General features: G+C 42.9%; 2 protein-coding genes across 6 annotated transcripts in view; one reads left to right on the top strand and one right to left on the bottom strand.

The window, feature by feature from the left end:
• Positions 1 to 1,373: 1,373 nt before the first annotated feature.
• On the bottom strand, positions 1,374 to 16,123 carry NUDT5 (nudix hydrolase 5). Of its 3 annotated transcripts, none has more exons than XM_037388095.1 (10): positions 15,932 to 16,120; positions 11,905 to 12,013; positions 8,036 to 8,103; positions 6,219 to 6,271; positions 5,410 to 5,517; positions 4,796 to 4,891; positions 3,149 to 3,250; positions 2,731 to 2,739; positions 1,983 to 2,036; positions 1,374 to 1,712 (listed from the first exon to the last, which is right to left on the bottom strand). In XM_037388095.1, exons 2-10 carry the CDS (start codon positions 11,965 to 11,967, stop codon positions 1,603 to 1,605), a joined length of 663 nt encoding a protein of 220 aa, XP_037243992.1. In that variant the 5' UTR covers positions 11,968 to 12,013; positions 15,932 to 16,120; the 3' UTR covers positions 1,374 to 1,602. The 3 variants fall into 3 exon arrangements, with proteins under 3 accessions (XP_037243992.1, XP_037243993.1, XP_037243994.1); XM_037388096.1 differs by having other exon boundaries at positions 15,987 to 16,120; XM_037388097.1 differs by lacking the exon at positions 2,731 to 2,739 and having other exon boundaries at positions 15,932 to 16,123.
• Positions 16,124 to 16,218: 95 nt separating this feature from the next.
• Positions 16,219 to 17,340, top strand: part of CDC123 (cell division cycle 123) — a 37,826-nt gene continuing 36,704 nt past the window's right edge. The window contains exon 1 of one of the 3 annotated variants that reach the window (XM_037388094.1): positions 16,219 to 16,384. In XM_037388094.1, coding sequence (XP_037243991.1) covers positions 16,311 to 16,384 — 74 coding nt within the window. In that variant the 5' untranslated portion in view covers positions 16,219 to 16,310. The remainder of the gene's footprint in view (positions 16,385 to 17,340) is intronic. The other 2 variants (XM_037388093.1, XM_037388092.1) reach the window with 2 other exon arrangements.

Below are 17,340 nucleotides of genomic sequence, written 5' to 3'. Positions count from 1 at the left end.
ATTTCTAACGCGCTTTGTTAGAGAGGTAGGCCTGGAGGGTGCCTTTTTTTCTCTCATTATCCTTTCTAATATGTATTTCTGATCAGTTTTTGGCAGCCTTAATTGAAAAACAAATCTCAGGATTCCTCCCCTTAAAATCACTGGGCTTTTCTGCTCGGCTGTAATCAATTACTTTTTCCCTTTGATTTCATGTTCTGTCTTCTGTCGCGCTGAACTTGAAAGTAACTCTGTTTGTGAAGGGAAGAAAATCTTAAGCAAGTTCTCTGCTTCATTGCTAAGCGAGGAAAGCCTTCCTGTTTATGCATCTCATCCACATTTGTGGACGGTTTGTGGCTGACACTTTGGTATCTTGAAGCAGTGGTGGTGGCTTACATGATTAGAAGCAGGTGACCACCCACGTAGGTACACAGCAGGTTGGTTTGGCAGAAGTGTTTCCTGGCGGGGACTGGACTAAACGGAGGCACAGCCGAGCAGGTGGAGGTGTCCCAGGAGAGGGGGTGCTGCGCAGCTGTGCTGTCTCGGGCGTGTCAGCAAGATTGTGCCTTGAACAGAATGCCCTGGCTGGGCCATGTACGGTGCTGGTGTGCACCAGTGGATATCTTGTCTTCGCCATCATTGTCATTGTTTTCTTAGATCAAACAAACCAATTTTCTCTTTCCGGATAGGGGGCTGGAGCATCTCCCTGGTGAGGACAGGCTGAGAGAGCTGGGGCTGTTCAGCCTGGGGAAGAGAAGGATGGGAGGGGACCTGATCGGTGCATGCAAATACCTTAAGGGCGAGCGCTGAGAGGGGGCGGGCTCTTTTCAGTGGTGCCCAGTGACAGGACAAGGGGCAACGGGCACAAACTGCAACACAGGAAGGTCCATCTGAATATGAGGAAGAACTTTACCTTGAGGTTGGCAGAGCACTGGGACAGGCTGCCCGGAGAGGCTGTGGGGTCTCCTTCTCTGGGAACATTCAAAATCTGCCTGGATGTGACTGTGCAGCCTGCTCTGGGAGAATCTGCGTTAGCCAGGGTTGGACTAGATGGTCTCCAGAGGCCCCTTCCAGCCCTGGCCTGTGGTAGCTTTAGTTGCGCTGAGAGAAAGCAGCAACATCTTCAGGTCTAAATTATAAAAGGAAATTCCCAAAAGTACTGTTTCAAACACAGCAGCCAGAGCACACACGCTCCATCCCATTGCTGCTGCCGCTGCTGCAGAGAATGACCTACAGCTGTCACAGCGATGCTGCCGGTGCACGTGGACTCGGGAGCCGCACGTTCTTCCTGCCGTCTTCCTTTTTTTTGAACAGGTGGCATTACACCCACTACAGTCACTTCAGCATCTTCCTTATACCAAAATGTAAGTGGAATGATCAATATAGTCAGAAATGAGCCGTTCTGAAAATTAAGCAGCATTTTTATTATGATTATTCGGTCAAGGCTTGATAGCAGTTAGAAGGAACACTTTTTGTCAGTTACATAACCCCAGGTAAAAACAACACAATCATTCGTACATCAGCATCGCTCCTACAAACCTTTTTTTTTTTTGCTCTACAAGAAGAGTTATACTTCTAAGCCATCTAAATTGGGCAGTTTTCAACTAAATTTCTCATCATCTGGTTTTAAAATTTCATAAAAGGAACTTGGAGCGGTTTTTCTGCTGCACGCTTCAGGGCCAACGCGTAAGTATAAACCCTGGCATCCACTGCAATGTGTTCCTCTGCTACTAGTTCTGAAAATAAGAACAAAAATGTTATGAGATGCTGTTAACACTTTTCTTCTACAGAAATTTAAGTCCTTTACTAAAATGAATATATATAACATTCCAGACATAAATTCTTAATGCTAAGACCTAATGCTATCACTCTGTCACCTGGCCAGGTCTCTCCCAGCTTTTTGTTTAAGATACAGTATTCTAGGATGAGTGAGGAGCTGAGAGGAGAGAAGCTAAGGGTTACCTGAAGCTCACACAAGTGCATTTAATGTGTGGGAAAGCTCTTACCGTCAATTCTTTGCAGTAGGTCATTCTTCGGAAGTGAAATAACTTCCACAAATTCTAGGAGAGAAGAAATTAGTGATCAGTAGTAGTCCTGCTTCTTACTGTTTAGAAGGGGACCTGGCCCTAGTGCTCATCACCAATCCGAAAGCTGTGACGCTTCATGTATTGCAAAAAGGCCCATGAAATGGGGGAAGGCAGTGACCTGGGGCCACTAAAAACCAGGTTTGGCAGAAAGAAACTGGAAAAGAGCTGGGAACAACAGTGTAGCTGACAGCTATGGAGGATAAGAATCCTGAAAGGAGACCTGCTCCTTTCTGAGAACGGAAAATTCACTGTCGAACTGGAGTTTTGTTTGGCTTATACTGGTACAGTAATGGATTGTAGATGTGTTTGAAGACCAAAACGGCCCAGGGACAAAGGGTTTGCTCTTGGTGAATTGGTGTTGGCTTACACCTCCCCTGTCTATCTGAATTAGTTGTCTTTGGAGCTTGATCTACAGCTGTTGTGGATTCAGGAATTTGTGTTTCCTGAGATACTGGTGCTACAGATGCAATACTTGTAGATAACTGACACGATAATGCCCCACAGGAATTTTCATGTCTAAGCCAAAGTCAATTTCATGCGCGTTTGATTAGGGTCAGGAGATTAACCAATCCCAAAATAGTTTTAACTGACATTTTCTAAGTAAAACTTGCTGTACGAAGACCACACTTGACTGTACTGCCAATGGGAGCACAGTTCCCTGACGTACCTCCATCATCTGCAAGTAAAAGAAAACAATTGTAGTAAGTTAAGGGTTTTGAAATACACTATAGAGTTTACAACTAAACCCTATTTTGACAGTCAGTGAGTGACAGTGTAGTTACTCTGAGGGTCAAGCCACAACTAAGAGGAATATCCAGGTTCACAAGTGCTATGGCCCTCACCTGAAGTTTAGCACCTAAATTTCTCATTCTGGTTGTGCCAATATCTGACACTTAACACAGATGTTTCTTGTGAATTCCACAAAGAAACATGTCTCTGCTTATCCAGACTGCAGGGTATGATCTAAAGGACCTACAGCATCTAAATCAGCTGGGACAGAACAGATGCAGTGGTAGGGATAGTTCTTCTAAACACATCCTTTTGTTATCTTCTCCAGATTTTCAAATAAATGGTACAAAACTCACCAAGTTTTTGCTTAGGTCTTGTATTCTCAGCCTCATCTCCGTTAATGGTGACGCTCACAATGTGTGTCGTGCTGTTTGACAAACCTGGGTCCAAGCAGAGAGCTGCCAACAAGCACATGTAGATTTTAATTTATTGAAAGCAGAACTCATGCACCTTGACATTTTAACAAAAGCTTTCACATCTGGTATAATGCCAGAGCATGTATTTGGCACATGTTCGTGCTGGAAGAGTTGTGAAAAGTTTGGTTTCACATTGTCCTGGTTTCGGCTGGGATAATGTCAATTTTCTTTTCAGTAGGTGTGCAGTGCTGCATTTTGGAGTTAGTATGAGAATAATGTTGATAACACACTGATGTTTCAGTTGGTACAAAGTAATGTTTACGCTAAGTCCAAGGGCTTTCCAGTTGCTCAGGCCCTGCCAGCGAGAGGGCTGGAGTGGCACAAGAAGCCAGGAGGGGACACAGCCAGGACAGCTGACCCCAACTGGCCAGTGGGATATTCCATACCGTATGATGTCATGCCCAGTATATAAACTGGGGGGAGCTGGCTGGGAGCGACCAATTGATGGCTGCTCAGGGCCTGTCTGGTCACCAGTCGGCGGGTGGTACGTAGTTGTATTATTTTTTTCCCATCTTTTGGATTTTATTCCTCTCTCTCCCTACCCTTTTCATTACAATTGTTATTATTACATTTTATTTCAATTATTAAATTGTTCTTACTTCAACCCATGAGTTGTACCTTTTTTCCAATCCTCCTCACCATCCCGCTTAGGGGAGGGGAGTGAGCGAGTGGCTGCATAGTACTTAGTTGCTGGCTGGGGTTAAAACAGGACACACATTCTTAAAAGTAATGTTTTTGAAACTCTCAGCTCTTTTCTGGATTCCTTGTAAGACTTGTTTTCAGCAGCTAGGTTTACTTCCCATTCCACAGACTGAAGATTAAACTGTAATTCCCTTACAGACTTCCTCAGTCTATTAGAGTCTTAATTTTGCCATCACCTGTCTCCATCTCTCTCAGTCCCCTGCATGCAGTTGTACCTGATAATCAAAAGCCAAGTCTCAACACGAATGACTGAAATCATATGTAAGCTGTCTCACCTTTCTACCTTTTCAAGTTTTATTTATGATCCTTGCTTTGCCTTCATTTTGTTTTGATTTATGTAGGAAGCGTGGATTGGCAACAATCACGTTCCAAAGGATCTCTGGATTCACTCAGATTATTCTCTCCTTTCTTCTTTGTGGTTGGAAAGCTGAGTAGTGTCACCTCCCTACAGCTGACATTAGGGTGACCTCCACTCAGACTGCATCGTGCAGCTATTTTTTCTACCCAAGTTCGTGGATGCTGTTCACAGTTGAGACCTTTATACTAAAATGCCAAATCACACCCTGAATAATTGGGTTTTGTGTAAAGAATCTTAATTAACACCAAATTTTTCCCTATAGACGTAAAACTTTTACTTTAGTCTTATATTTTTAACAGAAGTTCAGCAACTGATGCATCAAGGACCAAAGCCTCACTGGTACAGCCATGGGATACTACTCCGCTAATCTGCACAGATTTTTCCTTTGGTTTAGAGCATTTCAGACCTTTAAAGTACCCATCAAAGACAGAATTAGCTTTGGGTGGGAAAATAAAAAAAGCAAAGACCTGGAGTACATTCAACAACTTCCCCCTTGTACCCGGTTTCTTCCTCCAGCTCCCGCAATGCAGCACTCTCTGCAGTCTCGTTTTCCTCGATGAGGCCTGTGAGACAGGTAATACACAACAACAACAACTGAAAAGGGAGCACTTAGCTGCAATACCCATCCTGAGCTCTAATCCAGCTTTATGGAAGAGGTGAAACACCCTCACTACCCTATTTTTACAGAGGGATAAACTGAAGTGTTAGGAAGGGTTCCAGTTCCCGGATTCATCGTGCTGATGCCCACATCTTCTGATTATCTACAGAAGCATGCTACCTTCCCAGGAAATGGCAATAATGTTCTCATGAGGGAAAGAAGCTTTGACTCTTAGAGGAAGGAGGAGTGGAGGAAAATGTAATACTCTACTACCAGACGACTGTGCAAAGTGTCTCCAGTCTGCTACAATGAGCTCATTTCGCATTCTTCATTATCAAGTATTCCTATTTCTGAACAGCACACCAAGCTACAGAGCTCACCATGGTTTTCTGCTTAGAGCTGCTTCATTAAGATCGACACTCCAAGCACATCTAAACACACTTAACTGTCAGCTTTATGTGACTCAAGGTTTCGGTCACTTACCTGCAGGAAATTCCAAGCAATAGCTGTTAATTGGGGGCCTGAACTGTTTCACTAGGACAATGCAGTCGTAGTGGAGAGTTCTCTGTAGCACAGCTATCACTGCTACACCTACAGACAGTGACAGAAGACACAAGTACATAGAATTGGAATACAGCAGAAAGTGAGTATTTAGTGTTAGATCTGGAAAGGAACCCAAGCACTGTTACTCTGAGCATTAAACGTTTAGGTGCCTGCTCCAGAATCCTGAACGATGAATTTAAGCTCCTTATATCATGTGTGGTAAGACATAAAAGCCCAAAAAGGAATCTTCAAAGTACCCCAGCAAACAGGAGGCACACATGCCAAGCAAGACCAAGCCTCAGCCCACCAGTACCTTGGGAAGGGCTCTCTTGCCTGCAGAGACTGTTTGGAAGTCACGGTATGGAACCCCATCCTACACTCCTCACATGGCTAAATCATGTCCCTCTTTTGTCCAAAGAGAGCTCTATCCCTAGCCCCTAACAGCAGACCCCACTCAGTCTGTGCGGTGCTCTGTATCAGGGCAACCATGATGTCTTTGAAATGACTCCTGTTCTGAAGTGAATAAAATGATCTTGGGAAAACACTCCCACCAGGAAGCTCCTGATTCTTCAGCACTTAAGTTACCATTTCATTAGCTTAGGGGTACAGCAAGCTCTGCTGAGCTCTGCTGCTGCTGTTCTGCATCCTCATTCACTCAGAAACAGATCGGCTCTACCTCTGCACAGTGAATTTATCAGAAGAACTTTCATGGGAAGAAATGCAAACAAAACAAGTCACCAACATCTTACCATCAGCTGAAACTCCCTTTTTGTTGCCAGTACGCTTTACAGTTTCCCAAGTTCTGTTTAACACAGAGAAAAAAACCAAATATATACGTAAGTTGTCTTCTACCCTTGCACCTGACCGGCTCACAGATACACTATTAATAGAAGGCCAGTCTGTTTTTTAAGTTCAAATTTTGACAAAATATGTAAATATGTATAGTGAAAAACAAGAAGTAATTTGAAAACCAGAGGATGTCAATTAATCCTTGCAAACAGTTAACAAGACGTGGCCTTGGGAGACGGAATACATATCATAAATACTTCAAGCCAAGAAGTAACATGACAAGCTCAAGAAGAACCAAATGGTTAATGAGAATAAACAGAAAATTACTTGAACTGTGTGTGAACTAGCTTAATCAGCATTCTAAAAGGTCCGCCCTCGAGCAAAGAAAGCCCCTTACTAACAAAGCCCTCTCCCTACAAAACATGAGAGGTGAAAAAAAAAGAAGAATGCTGTACCTTTAAACGGAGATGAGGCTTGTAAGAACCAATGAGACTTCAGTGTGACTAAACTTAATTGTAAATAATTGTTCAAAGTGTATAAAATGTTTTACTGTGTGTTAAGAGGTGAGCTAGTTTTTGTGTATTACCACCTAGCTCCCTCCTTTGCACAAACTAGAGTAAAAAGATAGAAATACCTCAACTCAAGTGTGTGAACTGGCGCTGTGCACTTCTGGGACAAGACCCTTGCTACTTTCATTTAAAAGCAAAATATACTGTCACACAGTGAGGCCCCATAAGAACGCAGCTGGCCTTAGGCATGCCCTGTCACATACCGGAACTATAAAATGTCTGTAGTATGATTTTGGTTTGTCTACATAAAGGAGGGATAGAGAAAATAATTAATGACTGCTTAAAGATGACTAAAAATAAGGGAAAGATGTAAATGATTGTCACAGAACAGGCAAGTCTTTCCTGTAAATGTGTAAAATAAAGCAATTTATATATGAAACATGTCAGATTTTGAAATAAAATTTTGTAACAAGACCATGTACATTCTACCTTTTATCTTGCTTCTGTATAAGGTTTATAGTGTAAGTTACTGTGAACTCTCAGCTCAGTTACTTGTGCACACAAGTAGCATCCAGGCAATGAAGACCAAAGCTGCTCTCTCAAAATAAACAATGGGATGAGTAAAAAAGAAAAATCCACCAGCAATAAAAATCCTTGCACAAAAGCTCCAATCAGTGCTATTCTTTAAAAGGATACTTTGCTGATTAATTGGGAAGGCCTTAGAGAAAGAAATCACTACAAAATCTAACACGTTAAGGGGAGGGAAGTAAAGCCATGTTGTTACATCTAGATAAATACAGCAAAACTAAAGCATAGAAAAGAACTGGACAGGCGTGATAATATACAAGAGGACAGTAATTTGTCAGCAGTATGCAAGATCCAGCACCATCAGCAGGGAAAAAGGAGCCCTCGATGAAGCGCCAGAAAAGCCGTGAGACAGACTGGTCATCGCAGTGCTGCTGCATAGCTAGAACTTGCTTTTGCATGGCATTGTTAAAAAGGAGCATCGTTACAAGGAACTGTAAACGCAAGGTAAACCAGGGTCCTGTGTGCTCAAAAGCATTTAGGAGCAAATTTGATCCCACATGCTAGCATGCCTGCTACAGGAAGATTTTTTTTCTCTCTACAGTAAGAACTATAACGAAATTGCACAATGAGATCTCATCTTGTGTTGAGTAATAGGTTTGTAACTCTGTATCCTCCAGCCTGGGGGTGGTCCGTATAACGGGGAACATCACAGGAATCTGAAATTTCAGAAAGGCAATTACCTGGTTTTACCAAAGGGATCAGTGTAAGTTGTTTCTTCAAGCTTCAACCATTTTCTTTCTACAATTACCTAAAATAAAGAATTCTTTGTTAAACACAGTATAAGATTAATCCCAAAGATAACTTGGGGCTAAGGGGAGAAACACAATTATTTTTGGATTCTCTTGAAGCAAAATCTCAGCATCAGAACACACGCAGGAACACACAACATTCCTACAGCTAACCTGGAAAAAATCCCATTTACCCTAAGTTGTTGAAAAGGTATAGAAAATAAGTCCAGTAACTTTTCTTAGTGTGACTTTGATAACCAAGTTTCAATGAATTCAATGGGATTTTATGTACTGAAAAGTCATCATCTTTTTAGAAGGATTTTGCAAAGGTCATAGTTCAGCTGAAGAAGAAAAAGGGTCACTGGTCTGCACAGACTGTAGCTCCTCTAGTCATCGTGAGTGCCCACTTATCAGAGAGCATGGCCCGACAGCTAAGCATGCAAGACTAAAAAGCAAACGATTTTGAAACTTTCCCTGCCACGATCTCAAGACCGTGGCCTTGCATAACTGCTGTTTTCTGTAACCACGGGCAGCGATACATACCTGCCCTTTTAGGATTTCTGAGCACTGCTGAGTGCTCGGCATCACTACAAAATGTCTTTTCTGAGCTAAGTGACTTTATTTGCTCTGCGACGTTACCTTCCATGTAATTCCTTTAAAAGGCAAACATTCCTAGCTATTAGCCCAGCAGTTTACTTCTTCTAACTTGTATTTTAAGCTTTGCTGAAGGTGTAGGCAGACAAGAAGCCTATCTCCAGAATTTATATCAATTTGGCCATAGGTCTCACCACAGAAATGAGAAGTAATCAGTAAGATGAACAAATCACTTCTTACTGTCTAATGAGACACACTGCTGACAGCAATAGAGCAAGCACAAGCAAAGGGAAGAAGAGGACCTGGGAAAAAAAATTACAAAATTGAATTGCAGCAAAAGGATGACGTCTGACAGGTCATTCACATGGCTGGCACACCACTATCCTCTAGTGCAGGACAAGGAACAAATAGGGCCCATGTGGCCATGGAGGTCTTGGACTTAAAAGTGAGAGATTCACCAACTCAAAAAAGAATATAGAGAAATGAAATGTAGTATATCATGCAGCTATAAGTAGGGTACGGAAGCACACAAGTACACAAGTACAGCATCAGCTGGAGGCAGAAAGACAAATCAGAAGTGATTCATGTGTCCAGTAAATTAGAACTGAGATGGATAAACCCACATAATTCTTAAAATGTGTTCTTCAGAACAATTATTTTGATAGGCAACTGGCATAACAATAGTATTCCTATGGTTGTAAATGTGGCTACACATTTTTTACACTTAAAAGTTTTGGCATTTATTTTGGAAAGTACAGTATTTCCATGTAAAAGAAATTGGACAAGGAGAGCTATATGTTCTCAATAAGGTTTTCTAATGGCTTTGTGGTCACAAAAACAGAGCTGGAAGGGACACGATGAAGAATATTATGCTCATTACGGGTACAAGAAGTAATTCCATTTAGAAGCATTCAGGTATATTGTAAATAGCTTTGTATTCACTCCTAAATCACTGCAGAACTGGAGTACAGGAAGATCCACAAGAAAAATAGATGAAAATCACATTCCATTGGTTGTCCAAGGAGGGGAATATATATTTTTCAGTTAAGTAAACAGCCAAGTATTTTGTGTTAATCAATTTTTTTTTTTAAACATTGCAGAGAACACAAAGGACTACATTACTGATCATGGTCCCATATTGCTGCAGCATGCGACAGAACTGGCAGATCATTACCCCTGTCACCAAGTTACCATTTGCTAAGCAGAAAGGGGAAAATGGCTGAAATCAGAACCACAGTACTGTCCCCAGGAATCTTAGAGGAAAAAAAATCCCCAGTCTGTAAGAAATTAGACATGTCTCAAGTCTAAAAAGACAAAAAAAAAAAAAAGAACAAAAGTAGGCTTTACGTATACAAAACAAACAATGTGAAAGTATCAGATATTCTTAGGTATAGCTCTTCGCCTCTACTGTCATAGGGCAATAATTAAAAAGTACTATAGGACATGCAGCATAAACCTTTACAATGGAAGTGGTTTCACAACCTTCTAAAGTAAGATGAAACTCCTGTTGCTAACAACCTACAGGGTGAGAAAAAAGAAAGTTGCCAAGTTTCCCTGGAAGAAAAAGATAAATTTATCACCTGCCTCATTGGGTGCATAATTAAAACCTGCAGAAGCTGCCCTAGAAGCAAAACTTCTGCTTTGCTAAATCCCCTATTTAGGGCCTAAAGACATTTTGCAGAATGTGTGGCACTTACTCTACTCAGTTTTAGAATGAGTTATTTTTATTGCTTTATCTATTAATGTGATAGCAAATAACATCTGCTTTTGCTTACAGCAGCCTGGTTGTGGGCTCCCAGAAGCAGGAAGAAGGAAGTAAGATCAGTCACCACTTTCATGGAAGAAGTGGAAAAGGTTGCCCAGAGCAGCTGTGGGTGCCCCATCCCTGGGGGTGCTCAAGGCCAGGTTGGATGGGGCTTGGAACAACCTTGGCTGGTGGAAGGTGTCCCTGCCTGAGGCACAGGGGTTGGAACTAGTTGATCTTTAAGGTCCCTTCCAACCCGAACCATTCCATAGTTCTATGATTCTAAGATATTCCAACATCAGACCATGTAGTTACTGAAGAGTTACAGAATCACTTTTAATGTGAGGGCCACTGGCAGAGGCATGGTAAATACTCTCCTGTATTAATCCCACTAAATGACTGAAAAAAATAAACAGCTTAAAATATGTAAGATCTTATTACAAACTTCCAATGCCATCAAAAAGTACAACAATCCAAAGGAGAAGAACAAAGAGACATTAGAGTAAAAAAAAAAGAAAAAAGAGGATAAAATGAAAATATTACCTGCAAAACCACAGGTCTTAATAAAAAACCCGAAAAGCTTACAAAAATGAAACCGTTTATGCTTGCAAAATATTCATATTAAAAAAAACCACCCATAAATATATCCCAGCAATGTGAGTCTCTCTTTTCCTGATGAAGTTTTGGTACCTTGAAACCTAAAGAAATTACAAGACTGTTCATTCCAAGGAAGGAACACTGGAGAAAAGAAACTACATTTGCATTATAACAACCATGTGATGCTGTTGCCAAACCTGCCTTTAACACCAAAGATTAACTTTTAAGAATTCACTTAAAAGAGAGCAGAAACAAATACAGGCAGTTCAAATTATGGTGAAATCGCTCCTAATAAGCACCCAGAAATACCTCTAAATTCCTTCCTCAGGACCTGACATTTTCTGATTCTGTGAAGATGCAAGCACAGTATTTTTGAAAAAATCTTACTACCTCCTTACTAATGTCTTTAGAACAAGTGTCTAAATTCAAACCCTTTCAGAAAGCAACAAAGAAGGTATAATCCTAAATGTTAAGGAAACTCTTAGTGGTTCATCATCTTAAAGGAACAGAAAACAAGGCTATTTCATGACCCACCAATTTGTATAGTCTCTCAGAGGTATCAGTATTATTCTCGAACACTGAAACTAGACTGAGCAGACAATACAAGAAAGAGATGCAAAATCAAAAAAAGAAGCAGCAGCTTAAAATAATGCAACACTGTACATTTCTCTCTGCCCATTGGTAATTTGTATGATTATTTCATCAAAGAGAAATGCCACCTTCTTTAAACTCTCTGACCACCAGGAAGAAGCATTTTGTCTATTGAGTAGATTTTTACAGAAGTACAGCATACATAGCATTTCTTACTCTGCCCTCACAAACATATTGATCAGTCTCAAATAACTTACTTAACAACAGAATATGTGTCAACCCAAGCATGTTATACCTCTTCTTTAAGGACGAATTGTCTAGCAGTTTTTGGAACTTCTGTGGATGTCTCAGCTGCCATTTTCAGGAATGTCAGGCTTTCCCCCTTCTGTGCAAAGTCCAGATTACTATGAAACAAAGTCAATATTTGCTTTCAGAGTAAAGTTAAAAGGTTCATTTCTGCATTCTAGATTAACAAATAAAACTTGCTGGAGAAAGTTAGGGACACGTGATGGCAAGTGCAATTCCTATTTTCAGCTCCACCTGATGGTTTCAGAGTCAATCAAAGGAGAAGCGGCAGTTTGGGTCAAATCCCTGACTTCAGTCCTGTCAGCTGCCAAGCAGCTACTGGCTGAAGACACCCTCCCTAATTATTCCAGGGTCACACACAGAGACAAAACTGATCCAGTCCAATTGTTTCATTCTGATCTAGGTGAAGTGCTCTGTCAACACAGTGTTGCCACAACAGGGCTACACACTCCACTGTGAAAGTGGAAAAAAACCTTATACCAAGAGGACTTCAGCAGTAAAACCTGCCTGCTATTGAGAAAGAATCAGAACTAGAACCTACCTCCACCTTACATGCATCAAAAATAAACACGTAAATGACTCAATCCTCCCACAAAAAACCAAGGTCAAAAAGTCACCTGTGTGTCACAATTCTAGGTGGCACGTGGAATTAGCATGACCAAAGCATGGCAGTTTCTCTTACTGGGAATGCTGTGGCTAACACCGTGCAAAAGGCAGTTAATGCATGGCCAGAGCAAGGCTCTGCACCTGCATCAATGCCTCGGCCTGCACCCTAATGCTCCCTAGAAACCTAAGATCGTCTCAACCCAGTTCTACCTGAAAGGCACACCAGGGAGCAGCAAAACATGATGCATCAGAGATTCACCATTAGTCCCTGCCTCACTGCAGAGCTATGGCGCACTTTCAGCACGGAAACTCTTATTCCAAGGAAGCTCGTCTCTGATACCAAGCTTCAGTACTCAAGTCCTGAAAATCTGCATGAATCACAAGCAAAAAGACAGTGCAAAGAAGCAAACCAGTTTAAGTGTTTAAAGAAGAGATGAGATAATCTCAAAGATCACTATCATTCTCAGTGCTGATGGTCATAAAGTTTCCACAAAATCAACAGTATTTCTTCTGTTGACTTCAACTAGAGTTTAATAAGGCTCTGTGGGGTCCCTAGCAATGAAACCAGAACCGAGTGATCACCTTCTCTGTCACACCCAATTTTAGCGCTTGCATTTTTTGCTTCATCTTTATCCTTTTATGATAACATCTACTGCCTATTTGTGAAACACTTCAGAATATGTGGCAACAGTCACCTTTCTTACATATTAGATTTGCATTTAATTCCACAAAGTAGTTAAAAGGAACTGGTAGTACAAAATATTTCTGGTTATCGGCAGGATTAAAACCAATGTACAAAAATCCATTTCCTCAGCATGTACACAGGGCAGGCTCCTTCTTAAGTCTCAAGACAGTCTCGTTGGATGAAGTAGGTCATAGTAGTCAAATGGTCAAGTCATTTTTATGTAACGTAAGTCCTGAAAAAGGACCCTGAACTATTAAACCCAATTCTGTTATTTCAGAAATATGTTCTATAATCCTTTCTTAAAGCACTGAAGCTTCACCTTAAAACTACATAGATTTACTATCTACCTTACTACTATTTGTATGAAAAACTGTTCTAGAACCTCACATGCTTATCTTCCAATTTCTATGTCATGCTAGTTCAGTTGGCTGTTCCTCATTTGTTCTTGAGTCAGTTATGTCTCATACTCCCTTCAAAGAGCTGTAGCTGGACAACGGCCATGGTCTTTTGCTGTGACTAAAATACAAGATCAAGCTTTCCACCAACCTTACGCAAAAGAAGTACAGCGCAGCACAGCAGTTCCAAGGGGTTCCTGGTCATTCAGAGGAAACAAAGGGGACTCTCTGTGATGCCTGAAGTATACAGCTTTAAAATTATAAAAACCTACCTCACATACCTAGCTACAACAAATTCCCCTCCTATGTTTGGAAAGACTTATAGCCTTTTTGATCGACAATATATCAAGAGAGTAGATAGTGAACCATATTCCTGTTCAACTTTTTTCTTTTCTTTTTTTTTTTTTTTTTTTTGATAGGGCTGAATAAGTCTGCCTTTTTTAGTCTCCCCTCACAGGAAATCCCATTCCATCGATCATACTAACCCTTCCACATAAGCCTGCAAGTATCAGTGTATGTTTCCAAAACACAGATCATCACAACTGTACCCTAAATCCCACAAGCACCTATAGTAATGGTTTGTACAACAGCATTAATACTTAGCTATATCAGTTACAAATACATACTAAATAGAACCTCATCTAATAGAAGAAGCTGTTTTTACACAACTTGCTCTCTTCTGCAGTGGACAGACTCAAGGGTAGCTTGTGAATTAAAATAACAAAAATTTACACCGCTTCAGTCGTTTGAATTACCACTAAAATCTAAAACAAGCGAACACGAGAGCTCATCTATCTCAGCCTCTGTAGTTTTGATCTCCTCCACAAGTGGGTGCAATAACTCTACGTGTAAGTGACATTTTAAACAGTTCACCAAAAAAGTATTTTTTTCCAAATTCAGTTGACTGTAGACAAGTGAGAATTTCTGCTGTTAGAAAGCTGCAACATCGTTCAGTTAAATGAAGGGTGCAATTCCGGTATCTCACATTAGTCATACTGTCAAGGGTGGCAACACCTTTTGTTCATCAAAATCAGCAGCAACTGAAAATTAAACTTGCACACTACAATGTCAAGTTTCTAAAGCCCTATGTTAGATTTCAGAATAGACCTTGTCTTGCAGCCCTCAGACAGGAAGGTTCTTCTATCTCATAATATTACCACTGTATCATTCGAGTTAAAAATGCAACACACAGCAGCCTGCGAACCTGACTGCCTGACATACAATTGCATGAAGTCTATGCTTCAAATTTTTTAATAGCTACCAGTGTGATCTTAAGCATATGTCAAAATATCCACATTTATCAGTGTCCTTAGCACGAATCAACTGCACTTGAACCACAAATCATGCAAAAAGTTTGGCCTGCTTCTAATATTGCAGGCTACTGCTGGCAAATCATGCTACTTGTTCCATTTATTTAATTCATGTGGTCAAACTCAGACCTTAAAAAGGTATACCATTTTAAAAAGAGATAACTTTATTCCCATTGCTTATCCCTTTATTGAGTGGCTTCTTTTCAAGGCAACATCGAACCATTCCACAGCTCCCAAATTATCCTTCCCAGGAGTTAAAATCTTAAACCAACTGAGGTCTGTGAATCAGCTTAGAGAGTAGCCGAGCCATCAGGGCCTTCTGTTAACCCACCCATGTCACTACAGGTGGATTAGCTTTTCTACATCACTTTTCAAAAGACATTCTACAGTAAATCTGCCTCTTAAAAGACAAAAGACAAACTACACATCCTAGCTGACAGCAGCCAGGTTTAATGGAAGCTCAGCAAGGCAAGCACAAGATAAAACAAAATATGGGGTTTCTTATAAACAGCGTGCAGGAGGGACGCTGGCAGCATTTACGCACCATTTACCCAACAGCATGCCCAGGTGTGTGTGCTGAAGATAAACATCCCTAAAAGCTCTTGAGTCACTTGAAACTTGTGACCATCGGGCAGTGTGCTGGCATGTCAGCAAAATGACTCCAGCAACAAACCCAATTAATTAGCGTAAGTTAACGAGAGAGAGGGAGAAGAGGGGGAGGAGTGTTTTGCCAGGATGTTTAGCAGCACGGGTGACCAGCACCAAATAAAATAAGGAAAACGAACTGGCTCTGGCCCCGCAGAAGGCCCCACCCTGCCCACCGAGCAGCACAGGGTCAGCAGCAGCCCCGTCCCGCGCCCAACCTGCCGGTGGCTGCGGCCGCCGTGCGGGGCCTCAGACGAACGTTAATATCCAGCCACCGCTCGGCCCTACCCAAAATAAAATGACACGCAGCCCCGGCTGAGGGGGAAGTGGGTTCTGTCGGTACACAGCTCCGCTGTAACACCGGGGAGGGGATACCTTGCAAAGGGACGGGCAAAGAGGGCAAGCAGAGCCCGCCGGGCGGGAAACGCACCCGCCGCTTCCTCAGGGCCACCGTGTTTTCAGCGTATCGCCCGGACACCCCCGCTCGGGCCAGGCACACGTACGAGGCCGGGAGAGCGGCCCGGCAGCTGGGGGAGCCGCGGGCGGCGGCCGGACGGCAGCGGGAGCGGCGCCAGGCGGCGGCGGCCGAGGGGAGGCGGCGGCTGTGTGCGCCGCTCAGGCGGGCCCGAGTGGCACCGCGCCGGGTGCGCTGCTGATGGCGGCCCGGGTGGCAGCCGGGAGCGACGGGGAGGTTCCGGGTGGAGCGCGAGCTTCCGGGAGCGGCGCGGCGCAGCGGGCCGGGCCGGGGGTGAGGATGAAGAAGGAGCAGGTGGCGCACTGCCAGTTCTCCGTGTGGTACCCGCGCTTCAGAGCTGTCACTATCCGCAGGTGAGGGGGGCGGCGTGGGGTCGGGGGCGACTGAGCTCTGGCGGTGTGCAGCTGGGCTGGGTGTAGGTAGGCCCGGGCCTGGGCCAGGGCTGGGGCTGGGTGAGGGGCTGCGAGAAGCGAGTAGGGGGCGTGTGGGGGTGAAGGTGGGGAGGCGCGTGGGGCTGGGCTGGGTTGGAAATGGGCTTGTGCTGGGGCAGGGTTGGGTGGGATAGAGGGTCCTCTGTGGGGCAGAGCTGGGAGGGAGGTGGGAAGGGCTTGATGGAGCTATAAACTGGAGGCCCGGGAGGTGGGCTCTCTTCCCTGCACCCTGAGGGGGCGGTTTGAGCAGCAAACTCCCTCTGTGCTTCCTGCTCTCCCGGTGGGAGCCTGCACTGAACACCAGCTGATACCCACATCACTGCTGTTCCCACTTGGTTGCTCAAAGAAGCTGAGGCTGAACGCACCCAAACCAAGTGGCTGACTTTGTGTTTGTGTGTCTTTCTGGAAGCCGTGGCAAATTCTGCTGTTTCTAAGGTGTGGCTGCAGGTCACAAGATGGTTACAAGAACTATCAATAACTCAGGGAAGTCAGGCTCCAGATAGTTGCCCTGTTGGATTGAAAAGCAGTGACATAAGGCTTTTAGTCAAAGCATTTAATCTTTTATGTTTTTTTCTGTTTAGCACATGCATATTTTGGGCAAGTTTAGTGATAGTCCTGCATTCTTTGGACATTCAGGTGGTATTAGCAAATTGTGGCTTGGATCTGAGAAAGGAAACCTTTAGTTTGAGCAACATGTCTCCTCGCTGGCCACACACACTCTTTCTTTGAATTTCATAGAGCTTTTGAAGAAATGGGGTGCTTGTGAATTCCATCTAAAATGTCTGCCTCATGTTCCTCTGCCCCCCTGAAGGGAAAATGGGCATTGCTTTTTTGGAAGGGGTGAGAGGGGAGAAAGATTTTTTTTTTTTTTTTTCATA

This window comes from Falco rusticolus, chromosome 5 (genome assembly GCF_015220075.1).
Source record: "Falco rusticolus isolate bFalRus1 chromosome 5, bFalRus1.pri, whole genome shotgun sequence".
Classification (NCBI taxonomy): Eukaryota; Metazoa; Chordata; class Aves; order Falconiformes; family Falconidae; genus Falco; species Falco rusticolus.
This window is presented reverse-complemented; position numbering and strand designations above follow the sequence as displayed.

Excerpts from the sequence above, each read along its gene's own strand:
- NUDT5 (XM_037388095.1), bottom strand. The coding sequence starts at position 11,967 with ATGGCAGCTGAGACATCCACAGAAGTTCCAAAAACTGCTAGACAATTC. Across the intron at positions 3,251-4,795 it reads AGTTGTTGAATGTACTCCAG|CTCTCTGCTTGGACCCAGGT; the intron begins GTCTTTGCTTTT and ends GCTTGTTGGCAG. Across the intron at positions 1,713-1,982 it reads CCTACTGCAAAGAATTGACG|AACTAGTAGCAGAGGAACAC; the intron begins GTAAGAGCTTTC and ends TCTTATTTTCAG.